The 27,163-nt window shown below is 42.3% G+C and overlaps 2 protein-coding genes across 16 annotated transcripts in view; one reads left to right on the forward strand and one right to left on the reverse strand.

Moving 5' to 3' along the window:
• Nucleotides 1-220: 220 nt before the first annotated feature.
• Nucleotides 221-5,076, forward strand: LYSMD4 (LysM domain containing 4; the record flags this gene model as incomplete). The annotated part of the gene is made up of 2 exons (XM_082005272.1): nucleotides 221-493; nucleotides 4,525-5,076. 2 exons carry the CDS (start codon nucleotides 221-223, stop codon nucleotides 5,074-5,076), a joined length of 825 nt encoding a protein of 274 aa, XP_081861398.1.
• Nucleotides 5,077-11,509: 6,433 nt separating this feature from the next.
• The window catches only part of MEF2A (myocyte enhancer factor 2A), a gene marked incomplete at both ends in the record, with an annotated part of 56,568 nt that continues 40,914 nt past the window's right edge, over nucleotides 11,510-27,163 (reverse strand). For 7 of the 15 annotated variants that reach the window (XM_082004962.1, XM_082004959.1, XM_082004960.1 and 4 more), the window contains 4 exons: nucleotides 11,510-11,861; nucleotides 12,812-12,938; nucleotides 20,257-20,383; nucleotides 25,675-25,865. In XM_082004962.1, the coding sequence (XP_081861088.1) occupies nucleotides 11,510-11,861; nucleotides 12,812-12,938; nucleotides 20,257-20,383; nucleotides 25,675-25,865 (797 nt within the window). Of the gene's footprint in view, nucleotides 11,862-12,811; nucleotides 12,939-20,256; nucleotides 20,384-23,964; nucleotides 24,010-25,674; nucleotides 25,866-27,163 lie in introns of all 15 variants that reach the window. The other 8 variants (XM_082004971.1, XM_082004958.1, XM_082004966.1 and 5 more) reach the window with 4 other exon arrangements.

Here is a 27,163-nt window from a genome sequence, read left to right on the forward strand (position 1 = left end):
TACATAACCTTTCTAAGATATCTGGCATTGCTGTTAGAATGGCATCATTTGGATTTGCCCCTGAGGAGATCTGGGTAGAAGGAAAGCTTTGTGTGTGCGTACATGTGTGCAACTACTGTGCTTATTGTCCATTCTCCCAAATTTTACATGCTAAGAAATAAACACTGGGATTAAGGAAATTCAAAACGTTTGGTTTTTGTTCCAGGTGCTGGTATAAAAGATGAGGCTGAATGAGAGCCAGACAAGATCCTTCCAGGCTCCTGTCACCATCCATAACTACCCGGGCAGGCAGGTGTATGTGTTTCCCAGTGGCCAGTCTGAGTCAGAAGAGTCAGAGGAGGAGGAACTCAATGTTATGGAATTGCGACCGAGGGGCAAGGAGCAGCAGCGATGCAGCGCTTCTCGGGACAGAGTTGGAGATGTGGTACTGCTGGAACGAGAGATTACAGAGGATGATAATCTTAACAAGCTAGCCCTGCAGTATGGTTGTAAAGTAAGAGCTATCTCTGTTTGTTTGAATTTAATTACTTTAGAGGTATTTTACGTGTACCTTAGTTTCCAGAATTACAGGAAGGCATCCTGTTGTCTAATAGTTTTCACACTGAAAAGTGTTTGCCCTCTGTATTTCATGAATAGTAAACATCTGGGTAAAACTGAGCTGGAGAAAGGCAAAAGCAAACAAGCAGTTCTTCAGCTAACAGCCTAGGAAGATGTTGTCAACTCCACACCCTGTGTGACCTGCTTTCCTGTTTAATTTGGGTGACTAAGTAAGTGCAGTGTAGCAGTCATATTTTGTACTTAGTTATTTAAGTGAGGGTGAAAAGTAGGAAGCTGAGTACAGAAATGAGGGTGAGAGCTCTGCTTTCAAGGAGCAAACTGACCAGTGCAAAGAAATGCTACTCCGATGGGCTCTGGTTTGTTTTGGGGTTTTTTTTCCATTTTATTTTTCGAAAGGTAAGAGCTTACCTATTGCAGGGGAGGTCTAACAGGGGTGGACTTGGAGAAGGAGAGATGCCAAAGTCCAGGTCACAGTCCAGGTGCTGTCTGTGCCTGTGGGTTTTGACTGTTTGCTGTCATACCCTAAAGCGTGTGCAGTTCAGCTGCCTGCAGGCAGAAGGGAGTGCATGTGCACAGTGAGTTCTCTCTGGAGTTGGAATATACTACAAAATAACATTTTCTTTGTTCCAAAGCAGAGAGCTTTATAGAAAGACTGTTGAAAAGTTTTAATTACCTGATCAGAACGTTAGAAGTACCCTGTTGTTTAGCCATTAAAGCTGTATTTTTAGAGCCCCCTTTATCTGCAAGCTAGACCGGGATTAAAAAGTTCCATGATGCAAACAATTGAACAGTGACCTGGATGGGGATAATGATACGGTACTGGCTCAGCTGCTGCAGTCCTATTGCAGTCTGTCTTGTTTAACAGCACAACAGCTGCGTGTTGCAGCTGAAGCAAGAGGCCTTAGAGGAATTGCGACAATTCCTCCCCTCCCATTCCCTTAGAAACAAAAACAAAACAAAAAAGAAACCCTTCTAGGTTCTGCTGACAAGCCTGATGCGTGTGAAGAAGTGAGTCTGGCAGGACTTGAATAGGCCTTGATTGGCACTGGTAAAGCGCGAGAACTCGGAGCTGCAGCAGTTGACTCTGTTGTTGTGACTATGTGCTGGTCTCTAAGGAGCAGCAATTGCGAAGTTACTGCCACTTATGCAGAATCACAGCGGTTCGGTGAACTCAAAGGAGGAAGATTCTGAACAGCTCTTGGTTTATGGCATGAAAAATCCTGCTGTGCCCCTGTGCCATAACTCACGAGGGCTCAGTCCTGTCCCTGCCATGACTGTCCACCCCGCTCCCGCAGCCTTTCAGCCCCCACAGGCGTGGGCAACCTGCCCTACCGAAGGCTGCTGGGCTCATCCGCTGGGGAAAGCAAGCTGGTGGGGAGGGACCAGTAGTCAGTGTTCTCCTCCCACAGGGAAAAACTGTCCTACTGCCTTCCTCCCTTACAGAAAGCGCACTTCTGACTTGTTCCAGTTAAATTGAAGAGGTACAGAAATCCTTATTATTGGAGATTTGTGTATTTGTCTGTTTACAGCCTGGCACTGACTGATTTTCAGGTATTTTGTTTTACTTGCAATATCAAGCAGTTCCTGAAAGGCTACCAGGACATGAGAGAGGAGGATTTATATGCGACTGTGTGTGAAAAAAATCCAGGATGAGGTTCTAGATTCTCCTTGAAATCAGTGAGAACTTGTCATTGGTTTCAGAATGACCAGGGCCTGTGTGGGGTGGCGGCATTAAGACAGCGCAACAAATAGCTTTGTGTGCTGCTACGGATAACTTGGCAGAGATGCGAAGCACTTTAAAATTCTCATTTTTACTCTTGACCATTTATAGTCCTGGCCTGCTTTTGGCATTGTTCTTAGCTGGGACAAGAGGAGCTTGCTGCAGCCAAAAAAATTAGTACAGAAAATAAGCCTAAATGGCTTGTGCAGCTGAGTGCTCTTGCATTCTTCCCTTCAGCTTTGTTATTTCTGCATGAGTGCTGCTCCACTTTCTGTTTCTAGAGCCTTAGCACAACATTGCAGTGTTTGATTGCAGGCACTGCAGGGGATATTTACTGTCCCAATAATTTGTTTTCATTGGAACAAAACCAAAAATTGAAGCACCACCTCAGTTAGGAGGCTTTGGGAGAGACTGTTATTTTACAAATAAATAATTTTACAGGGTTTAAGTCCTGATCTTCCTTGTTGGGCAAGCTGTGAGGAGTCTGAACCACCAGCTGAGAATTCCCTTTGCCTCAGGGGCACTAGATTAGGATCTAGATTAAAAGTCCCATTTTCAGATTTCTCAAGCTTTGCGGAGTAAACATGAGGTTCAGGCATTCATCTCATCTTTACCTTGCATCAGAGTCTTGCTTTCTGGCTGTGACATAGCAGACTTGCCACCTTTCAGGGACTGCACAGCAGGTGAGCTGGATGTGTGGTTCCCCGACAGCCTGCAGGGGAGATCAATGGAGGGAGGCAGCTCTGCAGGCAGAGCCGCTGCAGCTCCTCTCTCCTGTGGCCCAGGAGAGCTCCCAGCCTTCCCCTCGGCACCTCCTGTGCTGCTGGGGGTGGTCCCTGCCCGCTCCTGCCAGCAGTGCAGGTAGCCCTGAACATTTGTTGCAATGGCAAAGGAGATGTTCAAACTCCCTTCTGGTGCATTTGTGTATTGTCTTTTAGAAGGAGATCTTTGCCCTGAACTATCAATGATTTTGGCACTGATAGGTTTGCTGCAGAAGTAAAGTGCTTTCTTGTTTTTAGTTCCCCAGTTTCATTGGTAGCCTCAAGCTTGTGAGTGTGCAGTGAATGCAGTTCTCGGAAAGCGCGGTCCTCGTACTGTGTGCCTCCTGTATGATATATTGCAGGGGGTTAACCCGTTCATGTTGCCTTTCTCTTTGGTTTGGGGTCCCGCTGTTGTCTTTGTTTTGCATCCTCCAGCCTTTCCCTCGAGGTTCTTTCATGTCTCCTCAACTCCTTTGGGAAGCTCCTTGCACGTGTCGAGAGTCCTGTTTGTTTTCTTTGACAGAGGGTTCAGGGCTACTGAGAAGTTCATGTACTTATTAGGTGGTTGTCAATGCACACTGTATTAAGCTGTCTTCTCTTTATTGAACATTAAATAAAGAAACACTGCCTTGCCTTTGTCTTCTCTTTGATGCCGGCTGTCCCTGTGACTTAGGCTGTACGTATGGTTTGTTCTTTCTTGCTTTTCTTACTGCTGTTTGCATCACCGAGCTGGGTGGGAATACCGGTCACAGAGGGAGAGCCTACACAACGAACCGCTGAAGATGGTCACAGATGCACCGAGATTGTTGCTGTAAGCCTGTCTTCAGCAGGAGGATTTACCGGCTGGAGAAACGAGCTGTATGGAGCTGTGGTCGTGCAGAAGAGGGGCGGTGCTTGGGAACATGAGCAAAGGGTGCTTGTGTCTGCATGGGAGAGATGCTCGCCGACTCTCTTCCAGGTTGTGATCTTGCTTTCAAAACTGTAGTATGCTCCAGAGATGGAGCTCTGTTCACTCTGAAATGGCTTTCCGAGCGGGGGGGGGGGTTTTGCCTGCCTGCCTGTACTGACATTGTCCTCTCACCTTAAACACTTATGCATTGTTTAAGGTATGAAAACTATTTTTTAAAATGGTCTGTTATAAAAACTCTTCTTGCCTTAATTTGGATTAGAAAGTAAGTGAGAGAAGGATAAAGAAAGCAAAAGGAAGGAGAAACAGTATTAAGCAAAACACAACATGTGAGAGATAGAGGAGCACTAGAGGAGGCTACAGACTGGTTTGATGGGGACCATCTCTATCCTGCAGGACCTGGAGCATCCCTGAACAGCTGGGAAATCTCTGCAAAACACAAAGCTGCTTGCAGCCAGGGCTTGCTTTTATTTTCTGGCTGCTGCTTTCACACCAGTTTTGTAGCTACTTCCTCCTCAGTACTGGTAAGAGGCTGCATTGTCCTGCACTAACATCCATGTCCTTTTTGGATTCTGTAGGTTGCGGATATCAAGCGCGTCAACAACTTCATCCGGGAGCAGGACTTGTATGCGCTGAAGTCCATCAAGATCCCTGTGAAGACTCATGGGCTGTTAACGGAGAACGGCCGAGAACTAAGGCCGCTCCTGACGGCGCCCTCCCAGACTGGCCTGACGCTCGTGGACTTACCGGAGCCTGATGAGGCTGCGGGTAGCTCTGCTGACAGCAGACACTTGAGCAACTACTTCAAGGGGATTGACAAGAGCATTCAGGACGCGGTGCAGGCAGAGGTCCAGCTAAACGCAGAGTATTGCATGGACACACTGGAGAGGCCGCTGCCCGAGTCAGGGAAGCAGGAGACCAGCAATGGTGCGGACTGTGGAATCCAGTGGTGGAATGCAGTTTTTATTATGCTCCTGATAGGAATTGTCCTGCCAGTATTTTATATCATCTATTTTAAAACACAAGGCCTGGTGGCCCATACCTCCAACACAACACTAACCTCAAATATTTCAACAGATGGATTGGAAGGGAAATTACCACAAAGCTCAGTTATAGGAAAAAAATCCTGAAGAGAGGCAGCCAAATACAGCCTCTCCTCCCAGTGCTGCAGCCTGTACACCAGTGACTCTGACTCGAATGCCTTCAGGGGGATAACAATGCAGATTATTTTTATTTTTTTAAGCATCTGATGTTGTAGTGCTGAACTTGACTGAAAGTGTGGTGTTTATGGAAGAATAAGGAGGCTTTGTCGCTTGTAAGGATCATCAGGCAGCTGGCTTAACATTTGTGAACTCTGCTGAGGCAAAGTATGTTGTAGCAACTTGCGCATCGTGGTTGCTTAATTAAGGTATTTCTTAATGCCTTGCCTAAGCAGCAACTCCTTTGCTGCTGAAATAGAGTGCAGTATTAACGTCATGGGAAAGTTGGGGGTTGTCTACCTTTTAAGAAAACACTTTTTGCTTAGAGTAGAAGCGGGGACTCTTCTTTTTCTCTGAATTGTCATTTTTATCTCTTGCAGACCTTGGCACACTTAACCCTAAAATGATGATTTCTAGTGTGTTAAGCTAGGTGTGCCACAGCACGAGGATGCTGGCGGCACCTTGCTTTTCCATCCCTTTGAGCAAACGTTGCAGCTGTGTTTATTAGGATGCTTCAGGCACACGCCTGGAAAGGTGAGCCCAGACCTCTTCTCCTTGATGACATCCTTCAGGTATTTCTCTTGAAATCCAGTGTCTCTGCAGGCGGAGCTCATCACAGCCTCTGTGCTTCGGCCAGGGTACTGCTTGTCCAGAGCCAGCGCTTCAGTAAAGTCTTGGAGGAGGACTGAGGGTAGCATTAGGCCTGTGGTATGTAGTACGTGCTTCTCAAAGGCTCATTTGGTGGGAGGAGGTCCAGCCAGTGTTATTTTACTTTAAAAAAAAAAAAAAAAATCCATCATGGTGCATCTCAAACACCCATTTCAGTCATGGATGTGGGTTTCCTCATTTGTAGTCTTCATGTGAGAGTATCGTCACATTGCATTTAAGTTGCAAGGTCCAGGAATGTAGGCAGCCAAGGAGAGAAGGGTGAACCCTCTGCAGGGTGGGCACTGAGAGGCTGCTGCGTGTTAAACCTTTCTGTGAGCTGCTGAGGTTTGCATTGAAAACCTTCTGAGTACATAGGAAAGAGCAGTGAAGTGCTGGAGGCTGGTGGTGTCCTGAGATGCTGGAATGGCTGAGGATGAGTCAGTAAACACTATGTGCTAGGAAGTGAGCAGAAGATGAGGCTTTGGGGAGCTTTGCCGCAGAAAAGAATTTGCCTCAGACATTTAATTCAGCAGATTTGGGGGCTAGGGGCAGAGGTAAACTCTCCTACAACCAAACACTAAGGTGTTTTGCAGCACAGTTGCACAAAAGCCCAGGGGGATTGAGGGGAAGCAGTAAACATGTATGATGTAAGGTCACTGGCCATTCTGTCAGCTTTCAGGAAGGGTCTGGGCCCTTTCCTGGGCTGCTTGCAGGGGCCTCGGCTCATACGCCCTGAGCTCGCAGCTGCCATCATTCGCTGCCCTCCCCTCCTCACTCTGCACTGGCGCCTCCAGCCCCCATTGCCGAATTTCCAGACAGAAAAAGCGCAGGATCGTTCTGCCAGTGCTGCCTTGCAGTGGGCGATGCTGACCCTGCCCACTGCAGCAGTGCATCACTGGAGGGGCTGGTTTGGTTTTTGTGGGGTTTTTGTTGCGTTTTTTTTTTTTAAGCCTTAGCAGACACTGCTGCTTACAGCTCCAGTGAAGCTGGGCAGGAGCGGCAGTGCAGGCTCCTGTTGTAGGGATGCAGCCTTGGCCTGGCCTGGGGAGGAGCAGGCTGACAGCATCTAGGGGGGGCACAGATGCGGCTGAGGCTTCCCAGCAACATGGGGAACCCCACACCAAGTGAGTGGAACCATGTGATGTTATAATGATGTTATAACAATAACCTTTGTTTCCTGCACCTGTCAAAAAAAGTGCCAGGAAAGCCTGAGGGAATCCCATTTTGTAAACAAGGACTCTACAGTATCCTATACTGGAAAAAAATTTGTATTTTTCTTCTGTGAAGGAAATGTCTCTCTCTTTGTTCTGGGGGGATTATTACGTTTTTAAATAAAGCAGAATGAGAACAGCACAAGGGGTACCACCCACCTTGGAGGGCTTGCGCATCTGGTTTTTGGTCACCACAATTCAGCTACGCTGCATCGCGCAGCCGAGTGCCTTCCCCAGCCTGGAGGGCCATGCCCCATCTCCACCTGACCCTGGAGAGCGCAAGAACTCAGAAACGCCCTTCTCCAACAGGGCTTTTCTCAATGCAAAAAAAACATCGCAGAGCCTGGTCCTGCTGCGTGAGCTTGGCAGTGGTGCCATTTCCTTGCTGCTGGTTTCCAGATGCAGAACTGCAGCGATGGGAAACGGGCAGAGCTGCCTGGTGCAGCCACCCCGGCTCCCCAGCCCCATCTGCCTGCCTGGCGCAGAGCGGAGAGGGGCAGAGGGAAGCCAGTCGCCAGTCTGAGCCTACCCAGGGCTTTTGGCTGGTTGCAACAAGGGTCTTGTCTTGCAGAGCATCAGTTCTATAATCTGAATGCAGTAACAGGTACACATAGCCCCAAAACCCCATAATCAGCACTGCAGTTCAAAACCAATACTTCAAAACCAAAGCTGAAGCCTATTCCAGAGAGCTGGAGAGGGGGCAAAGATGCAGAAAGCCAAACCACGGTCCGCAAACACGAGAGAGGCTGGAGTACACAGTAAAAGCCAGTATCTTTACTTTAGTGAATGCAGGATACAAATATTTTACAACAACCTCTAGCATTTTCTTAACCATTTGATAAAAAGTTCACTAGAATATTTATTGTATATTGAAGAAAAAACAACACATTCAGGGAAAAAATTGAGATTAACTTATTTTTTTTCTTAAAAGATTCGTCTCAAGGATGGCAACAAAGTCCAGCTTGTGCCGCCAAACGGCTTATCATCATTAAACCGTGAACAGCTTCTTTGTGAACTGTTGACTACAAACATTTACCAAATACATAAATCTCTTTTAAAAAAGCCATTTTAAATATAGCAAAGCAGTGTTCTCTTGCACAGCAAAGTGAAGAAAGTTTCTACTTTAAAGATTTAAACGTTTACATTTGTTAAGTCTTTCTTTCACATTCTAATTTAACTTCGTCCCATGATCAATTGTTAGGAGTTATTATGTTCCTTATTTACTATGTATTTCTTGTGCGCACAGTAATTCACAAGTTTCTGATGCATTAGTGTCCTTTAAGTGAAAGGAAAGGCTAAAGCATTTTTCTCTGACGAATCCCTGATAACGTGTACTTTAAATACTGGAGTGAGAGCTGGAAGATGGAGAGGTGATTTGTCACAATAGAGCTAAAAATCACAAATCACTCAGACTTGAACAGGGTCCGACTAGGGTTGGATCCACTTGCAATTTCATTCAGTACAGTTAATTTAAAAAAAGTCATTTTTACCTGTTGAAATATCTGTGCTATGCCTTTTTTTTTATATAAAATTTTTACAAGTCCTAAAAAAAGTATGTTCCAAAGTTCATTAGTTGTTATTAAAAATCAGGATTCCTGTTTATGCAACAGCAGGCGAGTCTCCCCCTGGGGCAGGGAACGACTTGTTCTGCGGAGTCTGGGGGAGGCTTTGGGGCAACACGTGAACAGTCCCCTTCCAGTTCTTAATGAACCGATTATTTATTGATTGATTTTTAATTCATTGGTGCAATTTCAATACAAACTCTAACCCTTACATAGCTTTTTTCATTAAGAAAACAGTAATAGCACTGTTTAAAAACCTGCATAGAAATAAAGACTATTGAGATACAGTCAGCAAAGCCATCTTATAAGGCACACAAGAAAATAGACAGTAAATGTGAATGCAGAACTCCCACTCGGATGTACAGCAAAGTTCATATATGTGCATAAATAATGAAAAAATCACATAACTTCTCAGAGCGTTAAAAGATTCTCTGAAGCGGTAAGTGAATTCGGTCACTTTGGAAAGAGAGTTGCCATTAGAAGTCTCATCTTCCTCTATGCACCTGTAAACCAGTAACTAACTCCAGTAAACAGGGAGCAATTCCCAAAGTGGCTGAAACAAATTGAAACCTGTACAGCTTTTTAAAGTTACCATGACAGCAAGAGAAGGGGTTTGGAAGCTGCATGCACCGACTGTTCTGCAGCCACACATTACACAAGCAGCCGAGGTGACAGCTGTCCCCCGCGGCTTTCATTGCCCACGCTCTGTACTTACAGTGTCAAGGAAGTGATTTCTTAAATTTAAAAAAAAAAAAAAAAGCCCAAGCCAAAACTTAATAAATATCGAGGTAACTTTAAAGGAGTTTGGCTAATCAAAACAGTGCTGTAGTTTCTCCCCCAGATGTAGAACTACCAGCAGTAAGATTTAGTTGGGTCTGCTTAGCCCTGTTCCCAGTGCCGCTAGATGCGTCTCACCTGCAGGACTGGGAGACACAAGGACCTGGCAAGAGGCCAGGTTTCAGGGCACAAACACTCCCTCCTGCACCACCGGCTCCACTGAGCCCGGCTGCTGTAAGCCAGCAGACCGAGCCTCTGGCTCCCAAGACTTTTTGCTGCTCAAACACGGCTTTGGCAGGTCCAAGCGGGGCCTAGAGGTCACCAGGAGAGAGGACACTGCCCCCGCTGTCCCCGACCTTCCCGCTACGGCACAGTCAGACCACACAGGTGAAGTGAAGGCACCCCGCCGAATCCAAGTGGGAGACAAAACCTGCTCCTATCCCGGGCATAGGACACAAAGGGCCTCTGGATTCCTCACTCTGTTTCATAGAAGCAGCAGATTTATTTCTGAGGCTTTATCCCAAACCACTTACCAACTTAAAAAACCTTTTGTGCTCATCTGATATGTGTCATTTCCCTACCATGAGAAATTAGGTCAAGTTTTTCCACTTTTTTTTTTTCCTTCCCCCTCCTCAGAAGAGGCAGCTTTAAAATGATGCCTTAAAATGTGTTGTAACAGATTTTTTATATTTATGCAGGATGAACTTAACACCAGATTTTTTTTTTGCCACTTTGCTATTTATATACATATATATAAAATGTATAATGAAGCTTAACCATACAGCACAGAGATTACAATTTAACGGCACACATTCACCACCAGTGAGGGGGACAACCCCTTTATACACCCTCTGAAAAATCTGGATAATAATATTAATAATAATTAAAATCCAAAGAAAGTACAGTATATTTAACAAAATAGTAAATATTAAACAGTGAATACTCTACTTAATAAGGACCTCGCCTTTTTTCAAGTTGGCGTCAATCCACAAAAATATACTTTTTAATCTGGTGAACGTACAATACATAGGTACTTACACCAAAGGTGATAATATATTTAGGATGCTATATACACAAAGAGTTTGGCTCAAATTTAAATTTACATATAAGTGTTCATGGCTTATTTTTCCCCCAAGGTTCCGCCTGCAAGTTTTTCCTTTTCATCTTTGAAAGCAAAAACTAGAAAGTCAAAATAAGATAAAACTATACTCTACAAAAAAGCTACAACATACAGCTTTGGCTTATATAAATAATTCATAGCAGAATGTGTTCAAAAGTACTGTATATAACTTTATATATAGTCTTCAATTCATTAGGGTACTGTTTTCTTTAATATAAAATATACATGAGCTAAAATCCGTTTCTATATTTTTCAAAGGTATGAACGTAAAAACAAATTTGTCAAACATATTCCAATTATAACTTAATATATTAATTTTATTTTGTTAATGTTCTATTTTCTAGGCTAATATTTTCTGAATATTTCATGCGAGTTCTCTATGTCTCTCACTCATTAAAAAAAAAATCACTTCTTTGACCCAATACACTTTTTTTTTTTTTGCACGTGCAAAACAGGGTTTTTGTTGTTTTTTGTTTTTTATTTCTTACAGCATCAGCCCTTCTCCATGCACCCTCTGCAATAGAGACCCATGCCAGGTTGGGTAATATAAAGGTCATTTTATGTACAGTATTGCTTTCTTCTTCCTGCTTTTCTACTGCTCTGCTGCTACAAAGCATTTTTTCTTAACTACAAGTAACCATACAGCTTGAATAAAACACACAGGGACGTTAACTACAGGCGAGCCCTCTCGGTTTCTGCAATCTAGTGTGGTACGATTATACTGCGGGTACAATGTTTCTTTGCAAAACAGGTTATATTATTAAAACAACAAGTCCAGGTAAGTGCCAGACTAGATCAATACCTACAGGATTGTTCTGTTACATTTTACCATGGGACATCTGCAGCTATACAAGAAGTTTGTCGTAAGTGCCTGATGATTTTGTGTATGCTACACACACTAGCACATATATATGCATGTGAAGATATATATATGCATGTATGTATATACATATAAATATACTTATTTCATGTCCTTATTTATAAATTTAGATATGTCAGGACAGTTCATTTTGAGAACACAAAACTGAAGCGGCAACACTGCACGTTTATGTCACCCATGTGTCCATCCTCATTCGTTTTACCGATGGACTCTCTCTATCTTCTGAATTCGGTGGCCTTCCCAGCACGACAGGTGAATGGAAATCGCTCCTCGGGTCCTCCCGATCACTGCCATCGTAGGAGCTGCTGGAGCTGCTGAGGCTGTCAACCGGAGAGCGGCCCATTTCCTGCCGCGACTGCTGCTGCTGCTGCTGCTGCGGTTGTGGTGGCTGCTGCTGCTGCGGGAACCCAGAGGGAGTTACACGGTCCCGGGGAGGTGAAATTGGTTCAGATTTTATGTTGATGTTTTGGTTGGTATTAATGGATAAATTTGAACCCTGAGATAGCTGGCTGCCAGTACTGGGAAAAAGAAAACCAAAAGGCAGAAATAAGAAAACACGAAAAAGGAAACAAAAGTGACAATTCATGTGTCCGTGTGATGGCATGGTCTTGTGGTTCAACACCCTCAAAATGAATCCCAGAATAGTTTGAGTGGGAAGGGACTTTTCAAGGTCATCTAGTCCAACCGCCCTGCCATGAGCAGGGACATTTTCCACTAGAGCAGGTTACTTCAGAGCCCCATCCAGCCTGACCTCAAACACTTCCAGGGACGGGGCATCCACCACTGCTCAGCAACCCGTGCCAGTGCTTCACCACCCCCAGAGTGAAGAATTTCATCCTTCAATCTAGTCTAAATCTACCCTCTTTTAGTTTAAAACTGTTACCCCTTGTCCTCTTGCAACAGACCCTGCTAAAAAGTTTGTCTCCATCTTTCTTATCAGCCGCCTTTAAGTCCTGGCAGGCTGCAATAAGGGCTCCCTGGAGTCTTCTCTTCTCTAGGCTGAACCCCCCCCAGCTCTCTCAGCCTGTCCTCACAGGAGAGGTGCTCCAGCCCTCTGATTATCCTGAGTATGTAAATAAATGCAACTTACTGAAGTGAAGAAACCAAGTTGAAAAAAGCATTAATTAAAGGTCTGAATGCATTTATAGAAGTTAAAAACAAACAAAAATATTTCCTATTTCCAAACATTTAAGTTCATCACACAGGTGACTCCTTTGTAAGGAGCTGGGCCTGCAGGGACACAGCTTGTCAGCCTGAGGACTGAACTGACAAAAGGGACAAACAACAAGAAACATGAATGCTTTTGCAGCCAAGGAGCAAACTTGAAAGGCAATGCACCATCACCAGCAACAAGAAATTTTCAAAAGGTCTTGTGCTAAATATTCCTCCTGTGCAGATGACTCAGCCTGCAGTGGCAGAAGTTCCCGACTGGGGGAACTGGTACTGTAATGTTACCAGATGTACTTACACAAGAGAGCTGAGGGCTGCTGGACCGAGGTGATGCTGCTGCCAGGCAGATACCTGCCCTAAGGACAGCATTCCTGGGGAGTTAAATCCCTGCAAGGCAGACAGGTCTGCACTAGTCAAGGAGTAATCTAAGAGGGAAAAATAAATAAACAAGAAAGTAGTTTATATGCATGTATATATGGAAAAAAAAAAGAGATGAGAATATGTGACACAAACACAAATATAAAGATTTTCTGCACAAAACAAATAAAGGCAAGTCCTTAGTCCTCCTAACTTCACAAGGAGCTTAACAGGACATAAGCCTCCAAATGACTTTTTTATTTTTTTGTTCTGCTTTCAATTCTTACATGTTGCTGTCTGATATAGATTCTTTAAACCCACAGGTACAACATTTATGCATTTTGAAAAACATATATATGTGCATCTTACAGTAAGACAAGTGTTTGCATTTTTGAAGATTTTCATCTGCATGGAAATTTCAAGATGAAACAAAAAGGGAAGAATTCATGCCAGTCATTAGAAAGGAATGGTGCTTCTTGCACTGAACTTCAAGACTTACTCCCAACCCTGGTGCAGTTCCCAGGCAGGAGGCAGCAGCCAGGAGACGCACATGCCGTTTGGCTGGCTCGTTACAACCCAGTTGATGATCCTACAACCCATACCCAAACCAAGCAGCGGAACAGCGCTGGCTGCCGCTGTCCCGGCTGTCAGGGCAGGCAAGGGGACCCAAAAGGCAGGAGCTGGTGCAGCTGCAGCCTGGGTGGGGAGGCACAGGGAGGGCTGGGTGCCGAAGGGATGCCATGACCACAGTCACCGCAACCTCTCCCTCTCCCCACAATAGCTTCACTTGTTACTTCAGGTCTGTCATCTCTGTATCACATAAACAAAAGAAACCTCTTTATTTAGAGCAAAAAGTATAATTACTTAGAAATACAACTTAAATGGATAATAGAAAATACAGTATTTTCTTAATCAACAGTCAGTGACTGGCTGTTAGTGTTGGCTAGGCTGTAATGCTTCGTTCTCACTTCATTCACACGGGAAGTTATCTTCACTTTACCATTATCGCTCATGCTTTTCTTTCAGGTTTTAAAATAAAGCCACAAACACTTCTCTGCCTTTGATTATTTTGTAATACAGCTTCCTTAAAATAATTTCTAGTCTCTTGAGAGTAGGACAAAATGCTAGCAGCCAAACTTATTTTCTACTGCCAGCACATGAACCAAAAATTCTGCTTAAGTAGGATGTTTTGGTTTTGTTTTAGTTCTTTTGCTCTTTGGGGGTTTTTTTTGGTCTTTATTTAGTATTGTCCTAAAACGACAACCCCATTATGATTTATCTCTCAAGATAAGCTTTCTTGAAAAATTTCCCTGTTCCCATGCACCAACTTGCTTCCTGTGGACTTCTCAGTTTCCCTTTTAGCAGCCTACAAAGGAAGGAGCCCAGTGCCAGCAGAGTGCTGTGCTTTCCAGAGGATGCATCGGCATCACTGCAAGAATCCTCCCAAAGGCCTTGGGAACCCAGCTGCATCCCAGCAGCTGAAGGTACTTAAGCTGCGTTTTTCTTTTTGTTTCATTTCTCCCCACTTGACATTTTTGTTGGAACTCCGAAAAACCCTCCCAAGTATTTCTGCAAAGATTCAGAAAGCTTTTTTCCCAAGCTGATCGATCCAAAGCCTTTTTTCAAGGCTAAAATAATACTACTAAAAAAAATACAGCCCTCCAATGACTAGGACATGTACTCAACCTTCAATGCAGCCAGACCTATGACAACCTGCAAGTGTAGTACATGTGAGCACTCAGGACAGATGTGCTACTATGTGCCCATGGGATTTCTGTAAGAGCAAACCTGAAGAAAATGTTTATAGGAATTCAGTTTCCATGTATTCTTTTCTTTGCATTTATAGCTTTTATGATAATGGACAATTAACTTCTGGTACTTTAGACAGAACATGTCTGATGACAGGGGTTTGAGGAGATACTTTTCCGAAGAACACATACGCCATTACACAATTAGCTGCATTATCATTTACCTAAATTAGCATGTATCTGCTAGCAGTAAAAGCAGGACACCGATTTCTATACATGAGTAGCTTGATGCAAGATGGAAAAGTTGTACAGACAGAAGAGCACCTTCTACATGATGGAAACCATGACCCTAACAACAAGATACCTTTGAAGTTTGTGCCTTTGCAAAGTAACAGACCTAAAGCCAGTCATACCTTGCCAGTGGCTAGATAGGCTCTGCTCCAGTGTAAGTTACTATTTAACTGGTTTTTGAGTATTTTTTTAAAAATGCCTAGGCTGTGTTAGAACAAGTAACTCGGGTTGTTCTAGCCCTTCCTCCAGTAATCTGCAGAAAGAACACTTCTCCAGCAAAACAAATCATATAACATAAGTATTTATGCAAAACTGATGTCCCACGTTTTAATTAAGGATCTAAGAGCTGAATCTATCACTTCAAGCCCTGAAAAAAACAACCCTATCAATCCAGAAAAACAATTTAGGTATCTAAATTTTATCTTGGTCCTTGAACTGCAAAACTGAAATTGCTACATAAGTGGCAACTACCCTGTGAATACCCCAATGACAATTTGGTTTCAACATCACATTTCTTTTTGCAAATCCTCTGAAAGGCTCAATCTAATAGAAACAATTTTGAAGTCTGAAAAACACTAAAGGCTGAAAGGTTTTCACAAATTATTGCATTATCTAAGGAAATGGGCTGGTTTTTAAAACCACATCCCAGTGATAACAGCAGTTGTCCATCGCGTAGGACCTCAGTTTCAACTGTCTTTGCTGCTTCCTGAGATTCAGACTACAGCCCCTCTCATCTTTTTGATGGTTTAGCCATCAGTTTATAGGTTATTCTGGATGAGGGACGCACATAACACTGCTTCCCAAAACGACGTCAGACTGCATGAGAGCATGATGGAATTTGTTAGGTGTCAGGTAAAAATCTACGTGTGTCTTCTAAGCAGGGACTAGAACCCTTTGTTTACTTTAAACAGCCATTAAATGCAATATATAAACAATGTTTGTGGTAAGCGTCAAACCAAGATCTGTATGTCCAGCAAGTTCATACTTCAGCTTATAATCCAAAACAAGTCACCAAGCACAATTCTCACTCTGCTCATCATACTGTTATTGCAACTTCATTTTCTCCTTCATTCATTTCTTTGGACTTTAACCCCCCTAAGGGTAGCAATTATTTGCATAAATCTTCAACAATTCAGTTGGATGCTACTGCAGTATAAATATTTACTATTGCTGATGACTAAACAGTCCCCTTCAAAGAATCACTAGGTTGGAAAAACACCTTTAAGATCACCAAGTGCAACCATTAACCTGGCACTGCCAAGTCCACCACTAAACCATGTCCCGAAGTGCCACATCTACACATCTTAAATACCTCCAGGGACGGCGACTCCACCACTTCCCTGGGCAGCCTGTCCCAATGCTTGACAACCCTTTCGGTGAAGAAAATTTTCCTAATATCCAATCTAAACCTCCCCTGGCGCAACTTGAGGCCGTTTCCTCTTGTCCTATCACTAGTTACTTGGGAGAAGAGACCAACACCCTCGTCGCCACAACCCCCTTTCAGGTAGTTGTAGAGAGCGATAAGGTCTCCTCTCAGCCTCCTCTTCTCCAGACTAAACAACCCCAGTTCCCTCAGCCACTCCTCATCAGACTTGTGCTCCAGACCCCTCACTAGCTTCACTGCCCTTCTCTGGACACGCTCCAGCACCTCAATGTTCTTCTTGTAGTGAGGGGCCCAACACTGAACACAGGATTCGAGGTGCAGCCTCACCAGTGCTGAGTACAGGGGCACGATCCCTGCCCTGCTCCTGCTGGCCACACTATTGCTGATACAGGCCAGGATGCTGTTGGCCACCTTGGCCACCTGGTCACACTGCTGGCTCCTGTTCAGCTGGCTGCTGACCAGCTCCCCCAGGTCCTTTTCCACTGGGCAGCTCTCCAGCCACTCCTGCCCAAGCCTGTAGCATTGCATGGGGTTGTTGTGACTGAAGTGCAGGACCCGGCACTCACATGTGTTGAACCTCGTACAGTTGACCTCTGCCCATCGATCCAGCCTGTCCAGATCCCTCTGCAGAGCCCTCCTACCCTCCAGCTGATCAACACTCCCACCCAACTTGGTGTCATCTGCAAACTTACTGAGGGCGCACTCAATCCCCTCATCCAGATCAATGACAAAGATATTAAACAGAACTAGCCCCAATACTGAGCCCTGGGGAACATCACTTGTGACCGGATTTTAAATCCGCCAACTGAATTTAACTCCACTCACCACAACTCTTTGGGCCTGGCCTTCCAGACAGTTTTTTACCCAGTGAGGAGTATGCCCATCCAAGCCATGCGCAGCCTGTTTCTCCAGAATAATTAATAATTCTCTGGGAAATGGTGTCAAAGGCTTTACTAAAGCCTAGGTAGACAGCATCCACAGCTTTCTCCTCATCCACTAAGCAGGTCACTTGTCACAGAAGGAAATCAGGTTGGTGAAGCAGGACCTGCCTTTCATAAAGCCATGCTGACAGGGCCTGATCACCTGGGTGTCCTGTACATGCTGTGTGATGGCACTCAAGATGATCTGCTGCATAACCTTCCCCAGCCAGACGACAGACTGACAGGCCTGTAGTTCCTCGGATCCTCCTTCTGGCCCTTCTTGTAGATGGGCATCACATTTGTTAACCTCCAGTCAACTGGGACCTCCCCATTTAGCCATGACTGCTGATAAATGACTGAAAGTGGCTTGGTGAGCATTTCTACCAACTCCCCCAGTACCCTTGGGTGGACCCCATCCAGCCCCATAGACTTGTTTGTGTCTCAGTGGTATAGCAGGTCACTAACCGTTTCCCCTTGGATCATGGGGGCTTCATTCTGCTCCCTGTCCTTGTCTTCCAGCTCAGGGGGCTGGGTACCCAGACAACAACCGGTCTTACTATTAAAGACTGAGGCAAAGAAGGCGTTAAGTACAATAGCCTTTTCCTCATTCTTTGTCACTATGTTTCCCCTCGCATCCAATAAAGGATGGAGATTCTCCTTAGCCCTCTTTTTGTTGCTAATGTATTTATAGAAACATTTTCTATTGTCTTTTATGACAGTAGCCAGATTAAGTTCTAGTTGGGTTTTGGCCCTTCTAATTTTCTCCCTGCATAACCTCAAGACATCCCTGTAGTCCTCCTGAGTTGTCTACCCCTGCTTCCAAAGGTCATAAACTCTCCTTTTTTTCCCCCCCCGAGTTCCAGCCAAAGCTCTCTGTTCAGCCAGGCCGGTCTTCTTCCCCACCAGCTTGTCTTTCGGCACATTGGGACAGCCTGATCCTGCACCTCTAAGATTTCCTTCTTGAAGGAAGTCCAGCCTTCGTCATGCATGCCAATAACTGCCTGGGGACACACCCCTGAGGCAAACCAATGCAGAAAGTGGCTGAAGGGCAGTAAATGTCAGTTAATAAGCACATTAATACAAAAAGATACAAATACAAAAAGATGCAAGTTGTTTGGCCAGAAGGTGGCTACAAGTCTAAATTAAAAACTGTAGTGAAGACTTTCAAAGCTAAAAAAAAAAAAAAAAAGGGAGAAAAATGTATAAAATGCCATCTTTTTGGGGAGCAAATATTATGAATGGATGGCTGCTCTATCTATTCCATCTTCATAGACTCCTGATGGCACCCCTCCTTGCAGAAAATGAAGAAAATTACAAAACCCCTACATCACTCAGGTTTTGGCCATTTTCTACAAACCTTGAAGGTTTTTTTTGGATTTGTCCTGACCTTTGCACAAGAGTCAGAACATCAGGTCACTGACAAGAGAGCAGAGCAGTATTTTTTACCCTTTCTTAAATACATTATCACAGAGGTGCCACCAGCACTGCTGAGGGGCTCTGCGTCAGGGCAGCAGCAGGTACGTTTTCGAGCCGGCTGAAACACGATGACATTGGGGCAGCTCCTGATCTATCCTTAGAGAAGCCGCCCCTGCAGCACTTGTGTGTCCCCGTTCCCCTTCCCCCCCACCACTACCAAAACCTTGCCACATAAACCCAACACAGCAGCACCTTAAGGAAAAGCAGTTTATTCCTTCCTAGCATGGCCTCCACTGCCTCCCAGGTTCCTGAGCATCTCATGCCTGCCAGCCACTTGTGGATAGCCAAAGACGATACAGGCCGAGGTAAGAGATGCTACTGGGGAATCTCCTCTACTGGAGACATGGATCTTCCTAGCTTCATGGAAAGGCGAATACTCCCAGGCCCTTCTGCCTAGCCAAAGAGCCAGAGTTGATCAGCTATAAATGGAAGCTCTCTAGTGTAGCTCTGTTCCTAAGAGCTACCACTGCAGAAGAGAGAAGGAAGATTTTTTATATTTTTTTTTTAGAATTCGAAAGCCTACCACATAAGATTTAAACATTGCCAATTGTCCCCAGTTCAGAAGTTCCTGTTTTAACAAGTTATAGCAATTACATTTGACTGTCTTAACTAGAATTCATCTAAAAAGAACAGCAAACTGGGGAATTATTTCCTTTGTTTTCCTTTCTAGTTTTAACCAGTAGGTATTTTAACTCTGACTTACAACATTTATTGACACTTATCTGCAATGTAGTTTCTCTGCAGATGCATTTGAAAATTAAACTTCGCATCACAGATCAATGGTAATCAACCTGATGCCATCAAGGCTGCAGCCTTTCAAGGAAATTATTACAAAAATTCCTTCACTGATTACATACAGGGTCTGTAACAAATAGAGCGCCTTAGGATTGAAGTCAAAATTATCTCTCTTGGTATGGAGACAAACTAGGAGACACCACATCACGAACTACTTTCCAAACCAGCAAACCATTTATCACTTGTGTTACCAAATTCCTTGCATCACACCGATCTTGGATAAAAAGCAGTTTTAAAGTCCTTCAGATAATAACAGACTCACAAAGGTGAAATGCTGACAACGCCTTCCCCGTGAGTCCCCACCTGTGAGTGGTTTTATCAACCACGGAAGAGAAGGCCCTATCTGGGTGTTGTACAGCTGGGCTTCTTTGTAAATCAAAAGCCGCCATAGAATCCGATTCCCTGCTGCTGTTGGAACGGAGCACAGCAGAATGAACGGGACAGTACGCTCTGAAATACCAACTATTGCCTAAATGTGAGGCAATTCAGTCCTCAGATGGATAGCTTTAGTACTACTACTATGAGCAATGCATTTTATTGTGTGTCTCTATTCAGCTGTGTGCAGTCTGACTGAAAGCTTCTTCCTGATGTAAGTCGCAACATTTACACGTTTCACAAGCTAAAGGCTCATTTTTGATGAATAAGAGCCTTCATTTGAACTGAATAGGAAAATAAAGTGAAGTGCCAGAGAAATGCAGATTTTCTGGGCTTATGAATCACAAAAGCCTGGTACATCTGACAAATCAAGCCACTTATTAAAAACAATGCTTACCAGTGTTGTAGGCAGTAGGCATGGCCGAATACACCAATCCCTGCGGAGGCAAGCTTGGAGTTGTCACAGACACCACAGGGGTAGCAAGAGGCTGTGTAGACTGAGAACTACTTATCCTTTGGGTATTCTATAAATGATTAAAAATAACAACATGTCTTGTGATATCAGTTAGAACAATGGAAAGATCAAGTGCTAATATAAAAATAGCATACAATTAGAATCTGTTTCTTCACTTTATTTTTTAGTTACGAATACATCCTTTTTGTCAGGATAGATTTTTCTAAACAAGCCAAAACATTTCTAGACTCAAACAAAATGATCTTGGCCAACTGAAGTGAAAAATTAATTAAGACTCACTTGTCTGCTTCCCATGCATGCAGATTTCAATAGTGTTAGAGTTGTAGGACAAAAATAAATGCGATTTCTTTGGGATATACACAACAATTCTCAGAAGTTCTTAAGTGATTTGAGAGTTTCTAGTCTTATTTTATGAAGGGGTTTTAGCACAGATGGTGAGGTGCAGTTCCACCAGAAGAGAGTCTCCCACTTCCCAGTTGTTTACCCAATTTTCAAAATTGTAGCTGCCAGTTTTGACACTGTCCTGACTACACCTGTCCTGAAAGGAACACAGAGATCTTCTAAATTTGTGTTGATAAGACCTCAGTGATAAAATAATTTTGCTGTTCCCATGGTTCCTGAGAAACTGAGAGTGTACTTGTTATAATAGAGCTATGTTTCAAAGCGAATGACATTTGAGTTCATGCAGAGCAACTGTGCTTTTTGACAGGAAAAATAGCTAAACTAGATTGTCTCAGATTATCTGTTCTAACTGTAGGCGCTCGTATCACTCAAATTGAGCCCTTCAACCAAATTTGCTGTTTGGAAAACCTTGTATTAAACACTGCGGTGAATACCACCAGACAGCAAAGCTGCTCTGTCACCAAACGTACTCCTCTTCATTGAGGCAACTTAAAGTCTTTTTTCAAAATATGTAGTTCAACACCATTTAGCCATGCCAGATACTGTCAAGAACAGGAAATGCTACATTTTTTTTTAACAACAAATACATAGTTTTACCTACAGAATTCTTAGAAATACTAAAAAGTCTCTACACCCTATATTTTTACATTCTTACAGAACCACTCCTCATTAAGGGAGCTGGATTTCAAATTGCTGAAAATTTGTTATTAAAGCAAGACTCCCTCTATCTCTGAAAAAATATTTGCTACAAAAGCAGCAGTTTTTCATCCCTTTGGTACAGTTCCATTACCTAGCTTTAAAAGATTGAAGCTACTACTACGTTTTCCTCATTTCGGACAGGCATACAAGTATTTCAGTATCTGAAGAACTTCTTTTTTTTCCTTCACTCTGACCTTGACAAAGCAAGCAGTATCAGAAATTCCCTTTACAATAACAGAACGAGCAGGTACAGAAACATGGCTCTGTTCAATTTTAAGCTTAAACTTGTGAAGATGAATTGAGGACTACCAATCCTTGGCTTCTATCTTTTTGAAGAAAAAAGTATACCACAGCAACCATATTAAAATTAGCTACAATCTTACACTGGCTACCAGTTTCTGATCTCTGTTTTATCTGGCTGCTGTTAAAAGTCAACCTTTGAGCCTTGTAAGAATATGGAGGCTCTCTGGCATTTGTTCTGCAGATGTACCCACTCTGCTTCAGAGCTCCCAGATTTCAAAGCTTTAAGTCACAGAGGAAGTCCCACTGATTTTCCGTGTATTTTATCCCTTTAAATCACTTACGTACTTCTGAAAGTCTCCACTAGACCAAGTTTTTCTGGCATAAAGATACGTTATTAGAGCAGATTTTTGTGTCTGTCAGGAATTGACCTTTTTCCAAAGCTTTCTTGGATGGCAGCCTATAAAGTTGGGATTACTGTATAATGGAAAAGTTAGAGGAGTACACTGGGAAACAATCCAGACCAAAGGATTTCCCCATGGGAATTTTTTTTTTTTTTTAAGTGGCTAATAAAGGTGGTTTTCTGAGATAACTTATTTCTGAATAATTCCTGAACACTCAGCCATACAAAGACACTAAGAAATATTGAATATGTCTAATATTTGTTGTACTTGGAGATTCAGCCAAAGACTCATGACAACTTTCAGGATTTGTTTTTATTATTTTTTAAGCTGGTGCAAATTATAGCAGTAACAAGAAGAATTCGGCACCTTTATTTCATGCTACGCTACCGTTTGTATCTGTTTCTCATACCCAGTGCTCAGCTCCAACTGTACAGAATCAACATTCACAGACATGATCTGGAACTGCTTTCTAGCACTGGAATTAGAACCAGAAATTAGCATAGTAAGAGACATAATATTGCAGGTGTACTTCGTATTTCTTCACCACGTTTGAGGAAGACACTACTACATTTTTCTTTGTGTAAGCTTTCTTCCCCTAGCAGATCAGCCCAGGTTTTAAAACCACTAGAGGGCCCACGCTCCATACAGTATCCCTAAACCAAACCGCCTTCAGCAAGTTGCACTATTTTGTGCTGCAAAGACCATAGCAATTTTTAGCAGGTAGGAATACCTGAATTCAAGGGCTTTTGCATTAATTCCAATTGCAGTGGTATTTTGATTAAGTATTTTTACGTTGAATTAGAGCTTTATTTCTTGCACTAGAAACCAGACACTCCTCTATAAAGGTGAGAGGAACATGCGTAACAGCTGTTTATAACCACAAGTCATTCCAATAAACCTTAAAAACTTCAATACCGACTTACAAAGATCATTTCCCCTTCCTTACTTTTGTAAATCTGTTGCTCATGTTTAACGTAAAAATCAACCAACAGCATGCATTCATCAAGAAATTTATCTAAATCACTACAGTTTCCATGCTTTCATGCAGTCAGAGCCTCATATTAGCAACAGGTCCATGTTCAAAAAGAAATCAAAGTAAGTAATAGGCAGAATTCTTTGTGTATCTTTACAATTGCACTGTGATGCAGCATCTTCTGCATGATTTGTGCTACAGCAGCTAAACAATTTGCAAATCGGTCTAAAAATAAGTTACGAATGATTTTAGCCTTACGTTATTTTCCAGACAAAATGCCAAACGTTAAAACCTTTTGGAAAAAAATAGAAAAAACACAAATCCCAAGAGTCTCCTTTCAAAAGCAAAATATCTTTCCACTGGAAAAAGGTAGAATTATTCATTTGCAATTCTCTATTCCTTTTAGTAAACAGGGAACACCCCTGTGGTTTGATAATCTCACGCAGGATGAAATAATTCTGAGCTCTAAGAAGGTGACCTCACCAGCAATGATGTAATCTCCTTGAAAATAAGAGAAGTAAGAAGGGCTTTTGTTACAATCTGAAGAATTTGATGAGTGAAGCCACTTACTAAAAATATTCCAATAATTTAGGAGATGATAAGTGGTTATTTATATTTGACATTAAAGACTGTAAATATCCTATACACATGGACAGTTACTCTGTAAGGCTCTTTTCCAATGTTCCCTCCAAGAAAAACAGAAATATTTCCAGTAAAAAAAATACAAGTTTACAAATGGAAAGCACTAGACTTTGGATGTGTTTTCAACTTGAATTGGTTGGGGTTTGAGTTTGATAAAATAAATTTATTTTTGTCTGCTACCAAGGGAACACTGGAATTACTTTAAATATGTAATGAAACTACAGTTAAAAAGCTGTAGTAAAATACATTTTCAGCATCTTGCTCTCTGATCAAACAGCAGCCCAAACTCACCAACTCCAATTCATCCTCCTCCGACTGTACTCAGCAAACAAGAGGGATAAGACAGTTACTAAAAATAGCATTGCTTTCAAAAGTTAAAGAAAAAGTCACATTTGTGCTTCAGGATTTTTATTTAATTAATAATGTGAATTTGCCAGCTGATTCTGTAAATAATACTACTATGAAGTATAATACTTTATGTAATTCCGTTCAATTAAAAAATATTGTACTGAAAGAACACATGCTTTGGCAAAATCAGTGCAGGGAAAGCTTAGTAAAAACAAGGACACAGCGACACATTGACAACACATGTAGATATGGAGCACAGCAGTTTCTGGCTGGACTGATCCAATAAACGTCCAGCTCAGTAACAAAATATTTTTCACATACAACCATCACACCATCCCAGCATCTCTACTCCAAAATCTCCTTCCAATTTCCTCAAAAAAGACAGACGAAACCTAGATTGAATATTACGTTGTTCCTAACAACACAGCAGTAAATAGGTGCTGTACACTAACATTAGAACAACTGCATTAACAAGATTCTCCTCTTGTATCTATTTCTGATTAATTTAAAAGTGTAATTTTCACTTTAATGATCAGCCAGTGTATTTCCTATGTCTTCTATATACTTCAGTATTCCTAGAAAAACCTAGAACTTCAAGAATCATTACTTGGAGGATAATTATAGCTTTTGTTACCTGCATTAATTTTGTATTATTCATCATGAATACCAGTAACAAATGTAAGCACTTGTGGTATCTTAAAAACAAGTAAGAATTATGCAGAGAGTACTTGTATTGTTTATGTCCTGTTCCTCTTGGTTATGGTTCATTCTTCCATACAAAGAAAACAGAAAATGTACACATAGATGTTTAAAATTTCTACATGACAGTGAAAGACTAAGACCAAAGGATCTGGCCAACCAAGTTAAAGAAAAAAATAGAGTAACTCTTCCTGAAATACCTGTTCTGGTCTCAATGCTGTGGTTGCCTCATGCCTGACACGAAACTTGTGTGCTATTCCAAATCTAGGCTGAACAAACATTACTACCAACATGCCAAACTGCACAATAGTATTGAAAAGTACACAAATAGAGACTGAGCCTGATCCTCATTACTCTTTTATGCCTTAATTGAAGACATGACATCCACCATAGGACACACAAGGTTGCATTCCGGCACACCACATCAAACAAATGTTTCTCTCAGAACATCATTACCACTGAAGCTACATTTTACATCCCACAGCCATTATGACCCAGGAAAAACAGGTACAAAGTGTGCTTTACGGCATGTTAATACAGTTCACATCACCCATCAGATCAGCCATTCCTCCACGGAATAATGCATAACCCCTTTTAAAACCCACATCCTCCAAACCAACAAAGTTCTCAGTACCAATTCAGTGAGATGTCAAATCAAAACAACAAAATCCCAGTCTACATCTCTAGGATTGCACTCTTACTGCATTTAGGTCAGACTTGCTATTTTACACTTTAAAAAAAAAATCCATACAAATTTAACTTCTCCCAAGCTAACAACTTATAACTTAGATTTTCATTATTGAGATTTCAGAATACAAAATCCCTTCTATTACTGTAGCCTATGGTAAGCAGATGAGATTGTTTCTCCCTGTGCATGTGGACAGAACACTTCATTTTTACAATGCCAGTCATAAAACAAACGTTTTAACTTACCAGTGGTGGCATCATACCCTTGCTGGAGGGTGGGATGACAACACGGAGGTCGGGTTTGCGGTTGTTCATTCCAAGATTACCTCCTCCAGGTGGAGGTGGAGACTTTGTAGGCATGACTTTGCCTAAGCCATTCCCACCACCAGTAGTTCCGAGTAGACTTGGTGAAGCTCGAGAATTCACAAACCCATTTCCTGAAGGAGGAAAAACAAATGTACCTTAAGACTGAAGTAGCAATACAAAATTTTGGTGCACATGTACAAATTACAAAGTGTTTCTTTACTGTAGAAGTTCCAATAACAAACTTCTCACAAGAGGCACAGTATTGAACAATCAAACAAAAACCACTTTCACCAGAAGATCAATATGTAAAGGTAATATCACCTCAAGTGCACACTGTGGTAGCTTAAATGCTTGGAAGAGCATATTGCCAACCAACTATTTCTAGTAACATTTGTTGTGTCTTTTTTTTATTTTTGCCCTTTGAGGTTCCTCCAGGCTGAGCCTGCAAAAAAAGTGTGTGCTTTTTGCACAACCCCACTTCATCCCCAACCCCACAGAACGTGAGCTATACTGAATTGTTGCCTGTCAAAATAAAAAAACCCAGCTCTTAAAAGTCTCTATTTCTAAAATTTATTCTTCAAATATTTTCAAGATCTGCAGAACTCCAGTATCTAATAAAATTATTTTTAGTCTCAAAAATATATACTGTCTGATTATTATATTTAGCAATTAAGGGAATAAATCTTTTCCCTTCAAATTCATGCCAAGCTCTGGACACAGATATACATGTCATTTATGTCCATTGATTTATTTTTACACAGGTCTTTCTCTACCTTACTCCTGACACTCATTCTAAGGAGAATTAGACAAGTCAAGGCCTACAGGTCCTGGCTTCAGCACTGAAATCTCCAAAAGCTGAATATGCTCAGGATACAGGCCTTAGCTTACACTCAAAACACATCAGAAAAAAGTTTAGTGCCTCGTACTCCATTTTCCTGTACTGACAAAAGCACTAATCATGTTAACCAAAACATAATTCTCAGAAAAAAATTTAAAGCCACATTCCAATCATTTTATCATATTTATAGCAACAATTCCCAAAATACACACACCTTATTCAGCTGCAAATGAAAAAAAGTTAAGCAAGGGGAATTTCACAACAGGCAACCCTACAGTTCACACTACAGAACTTGTGTATACGTGTGTATAAATAAATACACTTCATAGTAAGATTATGTTTATACAAACATTGCAGTTCTGAAAGCAGCCTTTATAGGCACAATTCAGGGAAAAGTCTATTACACAAAGTTCACTGTGTGGGAAGTTCTCTTCTGATAGCCTGTAGCGCCATACTGGCATGAATTTTGTATTATTATTATAATTTGAATAGGCCCCTATGCCCAATCCAATTTTATTACATTAAGTACATATTAATCTAAAAGCAATTAAAATAAGAAAGTTGTCAGTGTCACGTTCTACCCCTACCAGA

This window comes from Phaethon aethereus (genome assembly GCF_964289735.1).
Source record: "Phaethon aethereus genome assembly, chromosome: 12".
Taxonomy (NCBI): Eukaryota; Metazoa; Chordata; class Aves; order Phaethontiformes; family Phaethontidae; genus Phaethon; species Phaethon aethereus.